Here is a 16746-nt window from a genome sequence, read left to right on the forward strand (position 1 = left end):
CACACACACACACACACACACACACACACACACACACACACACACACCCCGTCCACGTTCAGATCCGAAAGCACCAGCCAACTGTAGAAAATCCATCAGTTCCTATAAGGGTGTGTACAAGGAACAAGCGCTGGTTGCTAAGCACGGAAAATAAACCAGTAAGCGAATGACATCACCTCAGAATTATGAACTGAGGGCTGTGTGAGACGGGCAGGGCTTTGTACACACACACACACACACACACACACACGAGCCTTGGAAAAAGTTGGTCCTCCTGTGCTTCTCAGGTCTGGAACTAGCTTTCCTTCAACAGATGCGAGAACACGGACTTTGTGTTTTGAACCCTACTGGCAAGAAAGGGGAAGGGCGGGAAGAAGGAGACTTTGCCTTTCATTCAGAAGGTCGGACAGCAGCCTTTCTGCCGTCCGATCCCTGGCCCCAGTCTCTTTCTAAAGCAGTGCTTTTGCAAGTGCGGTCCGTGGACCACCTGCATGATGACCTGGGGCGAGGGAAGAAGCCCACAGTGCTTGTTACAAATGCAGACAAGGGCGGGGCGCCTGAGTGGCTCAGTCGTTAAGCGTCTGCCTTCGGCTCAGGTCATGATCCCAGGGTCCTGGGATCGAGCCCCGCATCGGGCTCCCTGCTCGGCGGGAAGCCTGCTTCTCCCTCTCCCACTCCCCCTGCTTGTGTTCCCTCTCTCGCTGTGTCTCTCTCTGTCAAATAAATAAATAAAATCTTTAAAAAAATAAAAAAATAAAAAAACAAATGCAGACAAGGGCCTCGACCCGCTGGAGCTGAAGCCGCGGGGCAGGGCTGAGGAGTGTGCCCTGGAAACAAGCTTCCCGGCTAATTCCCACTACCGCTGGAGACGCGGCCTCAACGCGGCATCGAAAGCCAAGCTCCCCGGGCGTCCCGTCCCCTGGAGGCGCCTGGCAAGCGTGCCTGCCATCCGTAACTGCTGCCTTCTTATGGGGCCATCCAGACCACCCACATTCGCCCAGCCCCGGAATTTGGGGACGAGGGAGAAAGCTCTGGAAGCTCTGAAGCGCGGCGGAGTCGGGGGGCGTCTCGCCGCTCCCGGTTCCACCCGAGCCCGCCGGAGACCCGACTGGGGGCTCCCTCCCCGCGGGGCGCAGGCCCGCCGCCCTCCTCGGCCCCTCTGCACTCACACAGCGCGGGGCCCGCGCCCGCTCTCCGCCGCTCCATGTTCCTCCTCCTTCCAGGTTTGAATCTCCCGCCGCCGGGCCGCCGCCCTCACCGTCGCCGCAGCCGGACAGAACTTCCGGCCCGAGCCGCGGGGGCCGCTGGGATTTGTAGTTCCAGGCAGCGCAGGCGCCACGGCAGCAGCGCCGCCAGGTGCGGAGGAGGAGGCCTTCGGGGGCAGTGGCAGCAGCCTTCCGCTCCCCGCCCAGCGGTCTCCTGTTCCTCTAGGGCTCCTCGGCTGCCCTTGCCGCCATCATTTCCCCCTAGTGTTCCCACGAACGCCGCTCCGCCTCCTGTAGCCTTCTTGGCTCCTGCTAGCTTGCAGGCCACCTTGCACTGAACTAGATGGTGCGGATGCGGAGAGAAATCCGCATAATTAGGGGCCCCTGGCTGGGTCAGTCGGTAGAGCATGCTACTCTTGACCTGGAGGTTGTAGGTTCGAGCGCCACGTTGGGTGTAGAGATTACTGAAAAAATAAAAATAAACAAGTCAGCATAATTAATGCCCTAAAGCCTGCTGTTCTGGAATGAATGACAGACATAAAGTCAAATACATTGGAGGTCAGCGATATTCAGAGGGATGAGGTCACTGCTGCAAAGAGGTTAAGGGCAGTGAAGGGCAGGAAGACTTCCTAGTGGAGGTGACAGCTGATCTGGGTTGGAGAGGGAGCAAGAATTCATCAGCCTGAAGGAGAGGCATTTCCGTCAGCGAAAGAGCACGTGTGAGAGCAAGGAGGGAGTTCAGGAAATGAAAATCAGTGCAGTTGCACAGACAGACAGAGCTCAGTCAGGGAGAGGCGGGACGAGAGCCTGGAGGGGCACAGGCAGCGGGCTGAGGAGCAGCCACAGCCCAAGGACACCTTCCACATAGGTCAAGGGCAGGTTTGTATGTTAGGAGGACTCCTTTTGCAGCAGGGGCTTGGAGCAGGGTGAGGCTAGGGGCAGAGACCTACAGTAGCAGCACAAGCAAAAGACAGTCAGGTCTGAACTAGTAAAAACATGATGACACTTGCCCTAAAATTTTTTTTGCTATGTTATCTAATAGGCCTCCCCATCCGGTATTTCTCCTTTTGCCCTCCCTCCCACCCACCAATGCCCCAGTCAAGCGGCAAAGCAGCCTAGGCTCCTAGCCTCAGGGGAGAGATTTGAAAGGGTAGAAAACCGAAAATATCCAAACCTTCAGAGGAACAGAGGAGACTCAGGGCTGAGACAAAATGGAAGGAGATGTGGGGTTTGAAGAGGGTGGGCGTTCCCTGAGACCAGAAGGGTCTCCTTTGCTCGCCACGCAGGAAAGTAGAGAGAATCTAGACTCCTGGTGACAGAGGTCCCACTCCCTGCTTTCTGGGAAGGACCTGGGCAGCCCAGGACAGGCAACAGTTGTGTAATGAGGCCCTTATGTGCAGAAACCCCCCAACCCAGCCAGAAAGGAAGGACCTGGATGAGCTACCCCCCTTCTACTTGGATTGAGGGCCCCTGGGCCTGAGAGGGCCAGGTGGATTGTAAGTAGGTGGCTAAGGACCCGATGGGCCTTCCCTCTCAAGTCTTAGCATCTCATACTCATACAGGGATGCAGCACTCAACTTGGCCTCCACCGTGGGAGAAAGGAGGGGGCAATCCCAGCTGACTCACACTGTGTTCACCATCCAGGGCAACAGGGGCTGGAAACAGGGCCTGCGGAGATGTATTTCTCGCAAACGGGCCGCATTGGGCACCACTCCTGCAGTGACAGGCGCTGAGTGTTCATTGTACGCTGGAGCCTCATTTAGCCTCATCTTGTTTGATCTTCGTAATACGGATGAGGGAACTGAGGCTCAGGAATGTCACACAGCTAAAAACCAGTGGGGCCAGGACACAGACTCAGAGAGTGCAGCTCCAGGCTTCAGTTCCCACAGCTGTGCCTCCTCCACGGCTGGGGCTGCGACATTGCAGGGATGGGTGGGCGCTCTGCAGAGAGGGCTCAGGGGCTGACCCGGCGGGCAGGGCTGAGCCCAGGAGCAGAGAGGGTCACGGACCTCCCGCCGTGCCAGCTGACAGACCGGGTTCCTGGTGGACCGGCTAACACTGGGGACAGGGGATGGGTAGATGGGGGGAAACGGGAACTTCGCGTGGACAAGCCAAGGCTAGAATCTACATTTAGAAATGATTGGTGGGAGGGGCGCCTGGGTGGCTCAGTTGGTTAAGCGACTGCCTTCGGCTCAGGTCATGATCCTGGAGTCCCGGGATCGAGTCCCGCATCGGGCTCCCTGCTCAGCAGGGAGTCTGCTTCTCCCTCTGACCTTCCTCCCTCTCGTGCTCTCTGTCTCTCATTCTCTCTCTCTCAAATAAATAAATAAAATCTTAAAAAAAAAAAAAGAAATGACTGGTGGGAAAATCAGAGCAGCGGATGGAAGGTTCGTGGAAGTGTCTATACAGTAAGAGAGCGAAGGGCAGAGGGGTGGGGACTGTTTGCGTTCAAGGGGTGGACAGAGGGCCCAGCAAAGGAGACAGGGAAGAAAAGGAGCCAGGACACAGTGGAGCCTGGAAGCCAAGTGAGGAGACAGTAGCAAGAATACATCACCTAAAGTGGGAATCAGGGGCGCCTGGGGGGCTCAGTCGTTAAGCATCTGCCTTCGGCTCAGGTCATGATCCCAGGGTCCTGGGATGGAGCCCCGCATCGGGCTCCCTGCGAGGCGGGGAGCCTACTTCTCCCTCTCCCACTCCCCCTGCTTGTGTTCCCTCTCTCGCTGTGTCTCTCTCTGTCAAATAAATAAAATCTTTTTTTTAATATTATTTATTTATTTATTTGAGAGAGAGAATGAGAGAGAGAGAGCATGAGAGGGGGGAGGGTCAGAGGGAGAAGCAGACTCCCTGCCGAGCAGGGAGCCCGATGTGGGACTCGATCCCGGGACTCCAGGATCATGACCTGAGCCAAAGGCAGTTGCTTAACCAACTGAGCCACCCAGGCGTCCCAAATAAATAAAATCTTTAAACAAAAATAAATAAAGTGGAAATCAAACAAGCAGATGATTCAGAAACGATCCCTAGGTCATTGAGAGGTCAGCGGAACTTGGCGAGCGTAGTTTCAGTCCCTGCCCCCTCCCCAAATCTCTCCCTTTAAGGGAAGCCTGCTGAGTGGCCATGGGCTGAGCTGCCCGGCCCTGGCCAGGCTCTGGTGGTGTCCTGGAGGCCGGCCCGTGGGCAGCTGAGAAGGCCCGCCTCGGCCGTGGGCCCCGCCGGTGGCACCCAGCGCAGTATGGGCCCACAGCAGGCCCTCAGCAAAGGCTGCCCAGTGCAGGGGGGCCTAGCGACTTCCCTGTAATTTTTTTTTATTATTATTTATTCATTGGAGACACAGAGACACTGAGAGAGAGAGAGCATGCGGAGGGAGAGAGGCAGAGGGAGAGGGAGAAGCAGGCTTCCTGCTGAGCAAGGAGCCTGACACGGGGCTCGATCCCAGGACCCCGGGATCATGGCCTGAGCTGAAGGCAGATGCTTAACCATCTGAGCCACCCAGGCGCCCCCTTCCTTGTAATTTTGTTTCTGGCAAAGGCCTCCTTACTTAAAAGAGACCTCTCTGCCGGCAAATGAGGACATTTGCTCTGTGCTGCAGGCCACCCTGCGTGAGTTAGCGCCGTAGGTGCCCGTCGTCCTGGGGCCTGCTCTCCTCTCATCAAGCAGAACGTGGAGGTTGTAGATCAGCAGAGCTGGGAAAAGGATTCGGGAGCCGAGAGACTCTTCTGATGACCACCAACCTTTAACCCTGCTCCCGAATGTGAAATGTACCCCACAGAAGCACAGTGCGTAGGTGTGTGTGTGCACACACGGACGTGTGTCTGGGTGTGTGTGAAAGCGTTCACATCTAGGACCACCCAGGCCCCATTAAAGCTTGCAATCACAGCACAGTGGAAGGAACCCCGGGCTAATTAGCCCGGAATCAGAAAACCAGGGGTCTGATCCCAGCTACACAGCTGCTCTGTGCCCTCAGGCAGGTCCCACCAGCTTTCTGAGCCCGGTCCTCTCCTCCCTAGAATGAGAGTGTGGGACAGACGATCCCTGAGGTTGTAACTGGTAACAAGCCATCACACTTTGATTCCTTGCTTTCGGTGGGAGATTGAGAGGTGTGTGCAGGGGTGAAGGGGGAAGTAGGGGACAGGAAGGGCGATGGGATCCAGGTAACTGCCCGACCACGGTCAGCGATGCAGCACTAAGATAGGGCGCCTGAGCTGTCCATCAAAAAACTCCTAGGAGTGGAGGGCGGTGCCTGGTTGTCTAGTAACCCCAGGGCTCTGAGCTCAGAGCTTGGCAAGGTAACCCAAGCCAGAGGGACCATTCCAGAAAGCCAGCCGCAGAGAAGATCGAGGGAGGTAAGGTATCCTGTGGCTGGGGCCCCAAGGCCTGGTGGGGGTAGCTAGGAATGCCCCAGGGATGAGGGCCTTGAAGGCAAGATTCCTAGGTGTTCTTAGTTGCAGGGGGAATTTCTTTAAAAAGAGAATCACCTCGGGGCGCCTGGGTGGCTCAGTCGTTGGGCGTCTGCCTTCGGCTCGGATCATGGTCCCGGGGTCCTGGGATCGAGCCCCGCATCGGGCTCCCTGCTCAGCGGGAAGCCTGCTTCTCCCTCTCCCACTCCCCCTGCTTGTGTTCCCTCTCTTGCTGTGTCTCTCTCTGTCAAATAAATAAATAAATAAAATCTTCAAAAAAAAAAATTTAAAAAAAAAAAAAGAGAGAATCACCTCTTCCTGCCTCTCCTAAAAAAGAGGGGGAAGGGCGAAGGAAAGGGGAGGGGCTGAGAGCCCAGGCCTGAGTCTTTGCCACCCCTTTCCCCGGCTCCTGGGAGGAGAGTTCAGGAAAAGGCTTTGCCTTTCCAGGGGAGAGATCCTAATGGGGAAAAGCATATTGGAGACCAGAGCAGGGTGCTGGGGGACCAGAACTAGCCAGCCATGGAGAAAGAGGTCCCCTGAGATAGGGCGTGGGCAGTGAATGGAGAGACAGCACCCTCCCTGCCAAGCTGACTCCTTGCCAATTCAATAGCCTGTTCAGCTCTGTGTCCCTAGTGCCCTGTGGCTCCTGGTACACAGCAGGTGCTCACCGAGTGTCTGCTCAACTGCCTTGATCTACACCTTGGCATCAGGTAGCAGGAGCACCCGTCCTTGTGAGCCGAAGGGTGTCTGTGGAACAGTGTGAAGGAGGTGATGGAGAGAGGCCCTGCATACTCTGGTCATCTGTCTGTCCATTTATTCCTTCAGTGAGGATTTTTTAAACTGTGGTAACATATATATAATATGACTTTTACTTTGCTAAGCCATTTCTAAGTGCACAGCTCAGTGGCTTTAGGGACACTTGCATCATTGGATGAACATTTGTGGGGACCTACTATGTGCCAGCCCCTTCACGCTGCTCCAGATCTAGTAGAGGAGATAGACCAGAAAGTCGGCGACCTTAACCCGGCATGGTCAGTGCTGCGAGAGACACGGGCGCAGGTTCTCTGGGAGTCCAGGAGGACCAGGAGCTTGGGGGAGCAGACTTTCTGGAGGGCGCTCTTACTTGAACTGGGTCCCGAAGGACTAAGAATGAGCTGGGACATTGGAGTAAGGGTTGATATGGCCCCAGGAGAATTGATGAAGCAAAGTAAGATGGCAGAGAGAAGTCCTTGAGACCCTGAGGTCACAATAGGGCAGGGGTGGAGCTGAATTACGCTGGAGGGATCCTGCTTTGGAGGAAGCCAAGGGTGACATACTGACCCCTCTGCTCCCCATTGTCAGCACTATGTCTTTCTCCAACCCTGAGGATGCCCCCCAAGAGCCTGAGCCAGAGCCCTCAACCTCCAAGAAGAAAAAGAAGAGAAAGCAGCCACAACAAGAGGCCAGCATCCAAGCCCTCACCAGGGCTGGCCACGGAGCCCTACTGGCTGGCCGGAACCACGAAGCTTTGACCAGCTTCCAGAGGGCCTTCATCCTGGCCTCTGAGGCCCCACAAACTCGGGACACCCCTGTTCTCCGGGCCTGTGCCTTCAACCTGGGGGCCGCCTACGTGGAGACTGGGGACCCAGCCAGAGGCCTTGAGCTGCTCCTGCGAGCCCAACCTCAAGAGAAGGTGCAGGGCGGGTGTCCTGGCGACCAGTGTTTCAACGTGGCTTTGGCCTACCAGGCCCTGGGCAAGCTGCCTCAAGCTTTGGCTTGGTACCACAGGGCCTTGGGTCACTACCGGCCACTCGGTGACCAGGGGCAAGCCCAGGCAAAAATGGGAGCCTGCTACCAGGCTCTGGGACAGCCTGAGCTAGCAGCCCGCTGTCTGCAGGAGGCCAGCCGGGCCTATGCCCAAGCAGGGCAGCCCCAGGCTGCAGCCCTGGCCGCAGGGGCTGTGGCGGGGTGCATGCTGGAGAGCGGGCGGCATGGGGTGGTTGAGGTGGTGCAGGTGCTGGAGGAGAGCCAGAGGCTTGCCGAAAGGAGCCCCGAGCGGGGACTGCTGGGTGAGGCCCTTGGGCAGAGGAGGCGTGGGGTCTGGGGACATTCAGACCAGGTGATGCTCTGAGAGGTGGGGTGCAGGCAGAGGCTGCTCTGAGGGCAGGGGAGAGGGGTGGAGGACCCCAGGAGAGTGGGACAGAGGCTATACCAATCAGCATCAGCAGCATCTGACCTGGCTACCGGTGACCCTGGCCATGCCCTCCAGGGCAGCTCTATAACGACCTCGGCCTGAGCTACTCCCAGCTCCGACTGTTCCCGCTAGCAGCAGAGGCCTTCCTGCGGGCCCTGCCCCTGTGCCGGGGGCCAGGAGAGGAGGCCACGGTGCTGAGAAACCTCGGGGCGGCCCACAGTGCCCTCGGCAACTATCAGGAAGCCCGGGACTTTCACCAGAAGGCTGCTGACCTGCACGGTGGGTACCAGGGCCTGGGGAATGGGATAGGGACTCACAGGGGCTCCAGCTGGGGCTCAAGGCGGAAGAGTGGACAGAGCTTTAGGACAGGGTATGGGGCCGGGAAGCCTAGAACCAGGGCGTGAGGGCTGGGGGTGCAGGAGAGGGGTAGGCAGACAGGACAGGGGGGTGAGGGCCCGGAGGCCGAGGCCTGGGGTTGGGAAGGCGGCAGTGGGCAGTGGGAAGAGCCCCAGCCGGGAGAGCAGGCCTCCTCCAACTGAATGGTTGTGTGACATTCAGCGAGTGGTGTCGGCTTTCCGAGCTTCAGTTTCCACCCAGGTAAGAAGGGAGCCACTGATACCTGCCCTGCCTGCCTCACCGGGTTGTCGCATGGCTCCAGCCAGCCAGGGGTGGGGGTGGGGGTGGGGGTGGGGGAGATGCGTTCACGCCCAAACTCAGGCCTGAGGAGAGGCTGGTTATTGAGAGCTGAGGTCTCCGGGGTGCATCTGGAGGCGTGCTGGGGCGGAGCACCAGGACTCCTGGGCGCCTGCCCTGGTTGCTGGGGGACACCTCAGCAGCCAAGGTCCCCTCTGTCATCAGGCTCTGTGGGGCAGCGGCGGGAGCAGGGCCGGAGCTTCGGCAGCCTAGCATTTGCACTGAGCCAGCTGGGGGACCACAGAGCAGCCCGAGACAGCTACCTGCATGCCCTGCAGGCTGCCCGGGACACCGGTGAGGGCTTAGCAGGTGGCTTGGCAAGGGGGCCAGGCCGAGGGTCCCGGGGACTGGTGGCGAGACCTCTGGAAGGGAGGGTCAGTGGTGCGGGGACCCATGAGAGGACCTCCCGGGCTCCCTTCCCCAGGGGACACGAAGGGGCAGTGGCAGGCCTGCGAGGGGCTGGGGGCTGCGGCAGCCAGACTGGGGCAGCACGACCAGGCCTTGCGGTACTATAAGGAAGCTCTGGCCCGGAGTCAGGTGAGACCCCCCCATCCCAGAACCTAACTCTTCCTACTACGCTTCGTCTGCTGACCGTCCTGCCTCTTCGCCTTGCCATCCGTCCACTCACCAAACGCGCATCGGGCACACTGTGCGCTAGGTCCCAGGACACTGCTGTGAGGAAGAGCTTGTCTCTTCACGGTTCTGGGCAGGCGGTAACAGGATCCTGGCAAGGACGCGGGGATGGGGTAGAAAAGAAAGGAAGACAAAGCCCCCTTCCCTCCTCCCTCTCCAGTTTCTTGCTTCCCCAATCCCAGAGGACCGCATAGCCCAGACCTTCCCCATCCCCCCATTATCCACCCTCTCCCCAGAAGGAGCCAGACTCTGTGCGGGATCGGCTGGTGGCCAAGCTGGCAGACGCCATGAAGACCCACTTGGCCCAGGCTGGGCTTGTCCCCACGTACACCCTGGTGAGGTGACCCCTCAGACAGGGAGCTTGGGGTGCGGAGAGGTGACCCCGAGAAGGAGGTGGTGGCAAGCAGAGCTGACCCCTCAGGGATGCTGCACTGGCCCGTGTGTTCATCTGCCCCGGAGCCCGCGTAGGGGACACAGATCACTTTTCCCAGGACACCCGGGGGTGGGGAGGTGGGCAGGGGATTCTGGCCTGTCTCCCAGCACTAGGCTGTGCCAGGCCTTTGCCTGGGTGGTAACAAGCCCAGCAGTCGAGCCCAGAGATGCAATCAAGGATGCTGAGCCCTACTGCCCCGAGGAGGCGGAAACCGGCCAGTCCTTGGCTGCAGTTCTCCAAAAGGCCACAGGGTGGGGGCAGTGGTCCAGCGAGGTTCCCCTTCTGGCTGCCCTGGCTGGGGGCGCTTCTCCGTGGGTCTCCACTGCCCCCTCCCTCTCTGGCTCCCCCCAACCTCTCTCTGCCTCCCAGCCTCTCTGCAGGTCCTGTGCCTCACACCCTGAGATACCTTCAGGCAACCAACCTCCCACCTAGGAATTAAAATTATACTTTAATATTTATTCTACTTATTTAATGGGGTTTATGTCTTCTCTTAAAGACCAGGACACTGTGTTTATAATTTGTGAGCAAAATTAAATTAGTCTGGTCCGAGCAGAGGACTGGCAGCCACCAACTTTCTGGGACTTTGCCCGTGGAGACCCCAGGCAGGTGGGGTGGAGGCTGGGCTCTGGCCAGGCCTGATAGTCGGGAGCCTGGTTCTGACTTGAGAGTCACTAGCAGAATCCTCACCACGGATTTCCACTCTCAGATGGGTGGCACGCCCCAGGCTGCCCATAGCACGTCTGTGTCTCTGTGGGGCTGTGGCCTGTGCAGAGAACGCACACTCGCGGATACACCCCTAGCCGGTTCCCTTTGCTCCCCACCATTCCCAGACTTCGGCGCTGGGGAGGCCCCAGGCTCCAGGTGCAGCCAGGCCCCCAGCCAGGGCGGGAAGGGGCAGAGCAGAAGTGCTGCACAGGTGAGTGGGGCGGGGCTGGGGCTCCAGGGTTGCGGGGGGACACACTGGAGGTGTGCAGCCACCGGGTGGGGGGGTTGGGGACCTGCACGTACCCCAGGGAGGAGGGGCTGGCCCAGTGCCGCTCTGCCCCCTGCTCCCCGCCCCTCTAGGTCTTCGGGTGGGTGGGAAGAAGAAGAGTGTGTGGAGGGCCAGGAGGAGAGAGAGGACCAGCCACCACCCGATGTCCCCGTGGCGTCTTGGGCACAGAGACTGGAGTGTGAGTGGGAGCAGGCCGACCCCAACTGTGCATCTCCTCCCTGAAAATGGGAGCGCTCCCCCAACACCTTCTGTTCCCAGAGGCCCCTGCCCTGGTCTGCCACTGAGGCCGACCAGCCCTCTCCCCTGTCCCGTTCATGTCTCGAGACCCTGGCCAGTTTCCCTGAACCCTTCCACAGTCACCTCTCCTCCTGGCTTGCGTGGCTTTCTTAGCCTCTAGAACTGTGCATCTTAGAGCACCAAGTTTTATTGAAAGCCTACTGCCAGGTGCTGGGTGCTGATCTTGCCCTAGCTCACTGTTTACCAGCTCCCCCAGAGACTTCAACCTCTGGGGGCAGAGCCCCTGGCTACTTGCTATACGGACTGGAATTCCCTGTTTGGTTTATAGTGTGTTTGCCTCCAGGCAGCAGAGAGTTGCAGTTAAACACTTGTCCTGAACAGACTGTTGGCTTTGGTGCAACCTCCATGTCAACGACCAGGGCACGCATCCCAGCACCCACCGTCCTTGTTCTTCTCCCAAGCTTTCTCTTTCCACCGTGTGATTCTTGGTGCAGAGAGGCCTGTGATAAATGTGCCTGTCTCTCTCCATCCAGGTCCAGGACCTGGGGCCCATCTCCTGCTTGGAGGCCAAGGCCCCCTCCAAATGGAGCAGCCTGGCATTCTGGTACCCAATGGCCCCCAAGCCAATAGGTGGGTCCCTGGGGGAGGGGAAGAGGCCTGGAGAATGGATAAAAGGAGTAGGAGAGGATGCGGCTTTGGATGGTTTTAATGGAACATGATCATGATCACCGTTCAAACCGGGGCAAGATGTGGTCCAGTGCTTGTGGGTCTAGTGTTTGGAGCCTCTCTGTGTTTGGCCTTGAACAATATGAACAATGCTCACCCAGCTCTGGAAGCCTGGGGCGTCCCCTGTCTCCTGCACAGCCTGACTGGAGGCCTCCCAGAGAGGGAGAATAGTGCTGAACTGAACAGGGTCAGGGGTGGGAGCGTGTGCTCAAGCCTCCCTCTCCTGCCCTGGGGCCCAGCAGCCGAGATGCGGGCCAGGGAGGGCAACAGGACCTTCAGCGAGATCAGGCTGCCCTCTGCTCTCTCCCCAGCCACCCCACGGGCAAGCCCCTCCCTGCCTCCCACAGGTCGTCCAGATGGCCCAGGGAAACCCCCTGCAGAAACCCTCAGAGGAGACCCACGGAGTCTGGCTTCTGTGTGATAACGTGACCCCACTCTGCTGGCCCTGAATGTGGCCTCTGTGTGACCCCCTCCCAACACACAAACATTAGGGGTTTCTGGGATCAAGCCTCTTCCCGGTTGTTCAGGGCCCTATGGACACAGAATGGAACACCACCGGCACGTGGGGTCCTGTGTCCGCTGAACAGGGCCTTTGCAGTCTGGACGCTGAGGTGTTCAGTTTGCTCCTTGTTGGGAGTTTTGGACTCAACAGGCAAAAGAAAAAAGGGAAACCGGACAGTGAATTTCCCCTTCTTCCTTCTGGATCCAGACCTCATGATTGCTGAGGCCCTTTCCAGTTCTAAAAGCTGTGACATCTTGGTCAGGAGGCTGCCGTCACGGACTGTCTCCAGACCTCCATCTTCTCGAAGGGGAAATGGGGATCTAAACTACAGAGGACGGGGCGCCTGGGTGGCTCAGTTGGTTGGGCGACTGCCTTCGGCTCAGGTCATGATCCTGGAGTCCCAGGGTCGAGTCCCGCATCAGGCTCCTTGCTCAGCGGGGAGTCTGCTTCTCCCATTGACCCTCCCCCCTCTCATGCTCTCTCTCTCTCTATCTCATTCTCTCTCAGATAGATAAATAAAATCTTTAAAAATAAAAAAAATTTAAAAAATAAACTACAGAGGACACATCTTAGCCCACTGATGGACTCCACCGCCTCCATGACAGTCGCGGGTGGGGGGGCAGCTCAGGCCTGTCGGACGCTGCTGTCAGCAGCCACATTTTGTAAGATGTGCTAATCACTCAGCACACACCACACTCTGCTCTGAGCGCTTCCCAAGTGTTTTCTCCTGCAGTCCTCACAGCAGATGAGCCCCTTTCACAGCCGAGGAAACGAGTGTGTCCTCCCCGGCCACACAACTACTAAGTGGGGAAGCCGGGATTCAAACCCGGGCAGGGAGCACCTTCTAGAATGCCGTAAAGTCCTGCTACCCCACTTACACTAATGCTTACCAGGAGTCGATTGTGTTGGTACCAAATGTGCTTATGCTGGGTGTATGCGTTCTTGTAATTCGTGATTTGATTAAATATTACATAAATTGATGAACTAAGTGTGAAAACAGGCACTGTTTGTATGAAAACGAAGTTGAATCCTTGGAAGTCTTGATTAAGGTGAGTCAATTCAAAAACTGTTGAATTAGATGTGAGCAAGGCGATTATCACATTTTGGGGCAAAATAGTAAAAATCTAGATGAATTTTTGCACTTAGATTGCTTCAAACACGCCATTAACTGTTCCACCTCAAGGAAGCAAACTGGAAATTGCAGGTGACCCGTAATGAGGTTCATGAGGAAGGATGGAGAGCTCCAGCCCCGGGCTCAAGGAGAAGACCCTGGCCGCACTTTGACAGATGGCAAACGGATGCATTTTTAAGTTGAAATAAAATAGCCCATTCCCCATAGTAGAAGAGGGCTTCTACTACACTGTGAACCACTTCACCCTGAGATCTTGAGGACCTAGCATGTGCCGAGCATGCAACTGGCAGCCCGGGACGCAGCCGCTCACCTTCCTTATTAGCATCTTGTCAGGCATTCAAGATGTCTTGACTGGGATGCAGGCTCACCCGCTGTAAAAGAGGCAACGCAACCCTGCCTTTAAGTTCCTCTCTCATGAAAGCAGCCCCGGCTCACGGAGCCCGGGGAGTCCGCAGGGCGCTCTGCCGTCCTCGACACAGGACTCCCACGCCCTGGCCTAAAATGGCTGCCGGGCCGCGGCAGGGAGACTTCCTTCCAGCCGGGAAGGGAGAAAGGAAGGACAGGAAAACAGGCCTTTTTTCAAAGGGAGGACCAGGCAGTTGCACGTCACCTCTGCTCAGCCCTCATTGGCCAGCGTGTAGTCACATGCAGGCGCCTTGCTGCTGCAAGGGAGAGTGGGAAATGTAGTGTTTGGCTGGGCAGCCACGTGGCCAGATACAACTCAGGGGTTCTGTTGCCAAAGGAAGAGAAGAGAATGGATTTTGAGGAACAGGTAGCAGCACCTACCACATGGGAATACTGCCACTGGGTCAGGCCAACTCCGTATCAACCGTCCCTGGCTCTACCACTTAATAGCTGTTTGATCTTAGGAAAATTACCTCTCTGTGCTATAATGTGAGGATAAAACTCCGTCAGAGGATTGACAGGATGAAATATGTAAGCATCTGGAACTCAGCAGGGGCTCGATCCCTATGTCCCTCCTAAATTGGTTTTAAATGCATTTCCCAAAGAAACTCTACAAGTCTGAAAGGCAGTGATAAGATGGAGTAGGTCTTCGGCTCCACCTTCCTGGGGACAGCCCTCCGGTGGTTGTCTTATAAATTCTGGGGGCATGTCGTGGGGTATGTGTGTGTCACTATTTTATTCTTACATCTCATCAGAAGGAAGTCAGCAGTGACCATGCTTTACCTATTTCCACACTGGCGGAGGGCAGTGCCTTACGGAATGCTGCTTTCTAGCTCAAGCTGCTTGGATCCTAGTTCCACGGACAGCTATCACAGTATCATTGGGCATGCCAGTCAACATTTTGGAGCCTTAGTTTACTCATCTGTAAAATGAGAATAATAACAGGGTTGCCGCAAGGATAAAATGAGCTGATTCATGTTAGCATGTGGCACGTGCTCAAAAGAACATGCTTCACCTTGTGTTTTAGAAATGAATCTTCAGGGGGTGCCTGGATGGCTCAGTCAGAAGAGTGTATGACTCTTGATCTCAGGGTCGTGAGTTCAAGCCTCATGTCGGGTGTAGAGATTACTTAAATAAAGGTAAAAAAAAAAAAAAGAATCTTCAGAATCTCTCCAAATTAATAGATCTATAGAGAGTCTTGACTTGACTAATAAATATATACAAGTAAAGCTAACTAGGGGCGCCTGGCTGGTTCAGTCCAAAGAGCTGTGACTCTTGATCTCGGGGTTGTGAGTTAAAAGTAAAATCTTTTAAAAAATAAATAAACAAAATAAAAGTAATCTCTACACCCAAGGCGGGGCTCAAACTCATGACCTGGAGATCACCAGCTGCATGCTCCTCCCGCTGAGCCAGCCAGGCGCCCCACCATAGGTATGATCTTGATAAAGGGGGGGTAAATATTATGATCAGGGAAATGCAGCATGCTACCCTGGTAAGCAGAGGTAGGTGGAGGCAGCTAATGTACTTGGGACAGGGGTCCTAAATTACACTGTAAACAAGCAGTCCAACCGGCCTTAGGGTTAACTTATTTCAAGCTTCTGCGCTCCTTGCTTGCGGACCTGAGTCCCTTAGTCTGTAGCAGAACACCTCCTTTCCTTGAGGAGCGAAGGACCAGACTCTCTGGAACACTAAGCCTGCTCAGGGTCATGTGCACAAACGATTAACCGCCCGGGCACCAGCTTCTCCCTCACCGAGCCCCCACATTCCTGGCGCCCTCCCCTTCAAAACGCTCGGGCCTCGCCCGGATCGAAGATGGGCTTTGGGGTGTTCGTCCACCCTGTTCCCAGGTCGCCCGCTTCCTGACTAAAGCCACCCCTGCTCCCCCCCACCCCCCGCGCTCGTCCCTCTAGTATGGACCGTGCACCCGGAGCGCCCCAGCCCGAGCGCGGAACCGCCGGCAGCGTAAACGAGGACGCGAGCTCCGTTCCCCGCGCGTTGCTCGCGGGCGCCGGGCCGGCTCCGCAAGCGCGGGCACCCGTGAATCGCGTGCTCGCGGGACGCCGAGACCAGGGGTGCCCCCGTCCGCTCAGCCGCGAAGTGCCAGGGCAGGAACCCGGGCTGCCTGCCCCGCCACCAGGCCCACGGAGGGGTCAACCGCGCCCGTGGTGCTCCACCCACGTGACCGGCAGCGAGCGACCCCGACCCCACCCCGAGTGCGCGGCCCGGCGCCCGCGCTCTCGCGAAGGGGCGGGCCGAGCCCGCGGCCCCGCCTTCAGGGGGCGGAGCGGGCGCCGCACATGCGCCGGGCGAGCTCCATGTCCGCGCTGCGGGCGCTGCTGGGGTTCGGGCTGCTGGCCGCGGGCTCGCAGCTGCGGCGCGTCCCAGGCCAGGCGGGCGCCTGCCGCGCGGGGCCCGCGTGGTGGGGGACGCGGCGGCCGCACTCGGGCGGCCCCGGGGAGCCGGCGGGCATGGCGAGCCCGGCAGTGAAGTACCTGAGGTAGGCGAGGCTTGGGCGGGCTCGCTCGGGGGCGGGAGCCGGGACGGGCCGCGCGCAGGGCGCCCGGACTGAGGCTGCGGGTGTCCGCAGCCAGGAGGAGGCCCAGGCCGTGGACGAGGAGCTGTTTAACGAGTACCAGTTCAGCGTGGATCAACTAATGGAGCTGGCTGGGCTGAGCTGCGCCACAGCCATTGCCAAGGTCAGTGGCCCGGGCACAGCCGAGTGGCGGGGACAGCGGGCCAGGGTGGCCCGGGGCCTCCCACAGCCCCTCTGACTGCCCTCCCACCCCGCCTCCAGGCCTATCCCCCCACGTCCATGTCCCGGAGCCCCCCCGCGGTCCTGGTCATCTGCGGGCCCGGGAATAACGGAGGAGACGGCCTGGTGTGTGCGCGGCACCTCAAACTCTTCGTGAGTATGTGGGCGGGGGCGGCGGGGCTTCCGGATCCGGGCTTGGACGACCGACCCCTCTCCTTTCCTCTAGGGCTACCAGCCAACCATTTATTATCCCAAAAGGCCGAACAAGCCACTCTTCACCGCACTGGTGACCCAGTGTCAGAAAATGGACATCCCTTTTCTTGGTGAAATGCCCCCAGAGGTAGGTGGCTCCCGTGGGGGTGCCCTCCTCCTCCCCCAACCACCGCCTGTGTCCTGCTCTTCCTCGTGTTCCCAGGCGGAGCTCACTTGCTGATCTTCCTCTCTGGAGGGTGGACTCTTCACAGTTA

The 16746-nt window shown here is 58.0% G+C and overlaps 3 protein-coding genes across 3 annotated transcripts in view; 2 read left to right on the forward strand and 1 right to left on the reverse strand.

Moving 5' to 3' along the window:
• IQGAP3 (IQ motif containing GTPase activating protein 3) overlaps positions 1–1207 on the reverse strand; it is a 35398-nt gene extending 34191 nt beyond the window's left edge. The window contains exon 1 of the mRNA XM_044916268.1: positions 1170–1207. Coding sequence (XP_044772203.1) covers positions 1170–1206 — 37 coding nt within the window. The 5' untranslated portion in view covers position 1207. The remainder of the gene's footprint in view (positions 1–1169) is intronic.
• A 5737-nt stretch (positions 1208–6944) lies between these two features.
• Positions 6945–11917, forward strand: TTC24 (tetratricopeptide repeat domain 24). Its single transcript, XM_021681862.1, has 9 exons — positions 6945–7647; positions 7848–8051; positions 8631–8759; positions 8890–9002; positions 9335–9433; positions 10362–10447; positions 10597–10703; positions 11224–11392; positions 11836–11917. Exons 1-9 carry the CDS (start codon positions 6945–6947, stop codon positions 11915–11917), a joined length of 1692 nt encoding a protein of 563 aa, XP_021537537.1.
• A 3912-nt stretch (positions 11918–15829) lies between these two features.
• NAXE (NAD(P)HX epimerase) overlaps positions 15830–16746 on the forward strand; it is a 2255-nt gene continuing 1338 nt past the window's right edge. The window contains exons 1-4 of the mRNA XM_021681965.2: positions 15830–16024; positions 16115–16223; positions 16322–16432; positions 16506–16619. Of these exons, the coding sequence (XP_021537640.1) occupies positions 15843–16024; positions 16115–16223; positions 16322–16432; positions 16506–16619 (516 nt within the window). The 5' untranslated portion in view covers positions 15830–15842. The remainder of the gene's footprint in view (positions 16025–16114; positions 16224–16321; positions 16433–16505; positions 16620–16746) is intronic.

The sequence above is a fragment of the Neomonachus schauinslandi genome, chromosome 6 (genome assembly GCF_002201575.2).
Source record: "Neomonachus schauinslandi chromosome 6, ASM220157v2, whole genome shotgun sequence".
NCBI lineage: Eukaryota > Metazoa > Chordata > Mammalia > Carnivora > Phocidae > Neomonachus > Neomonachus schauinslandi.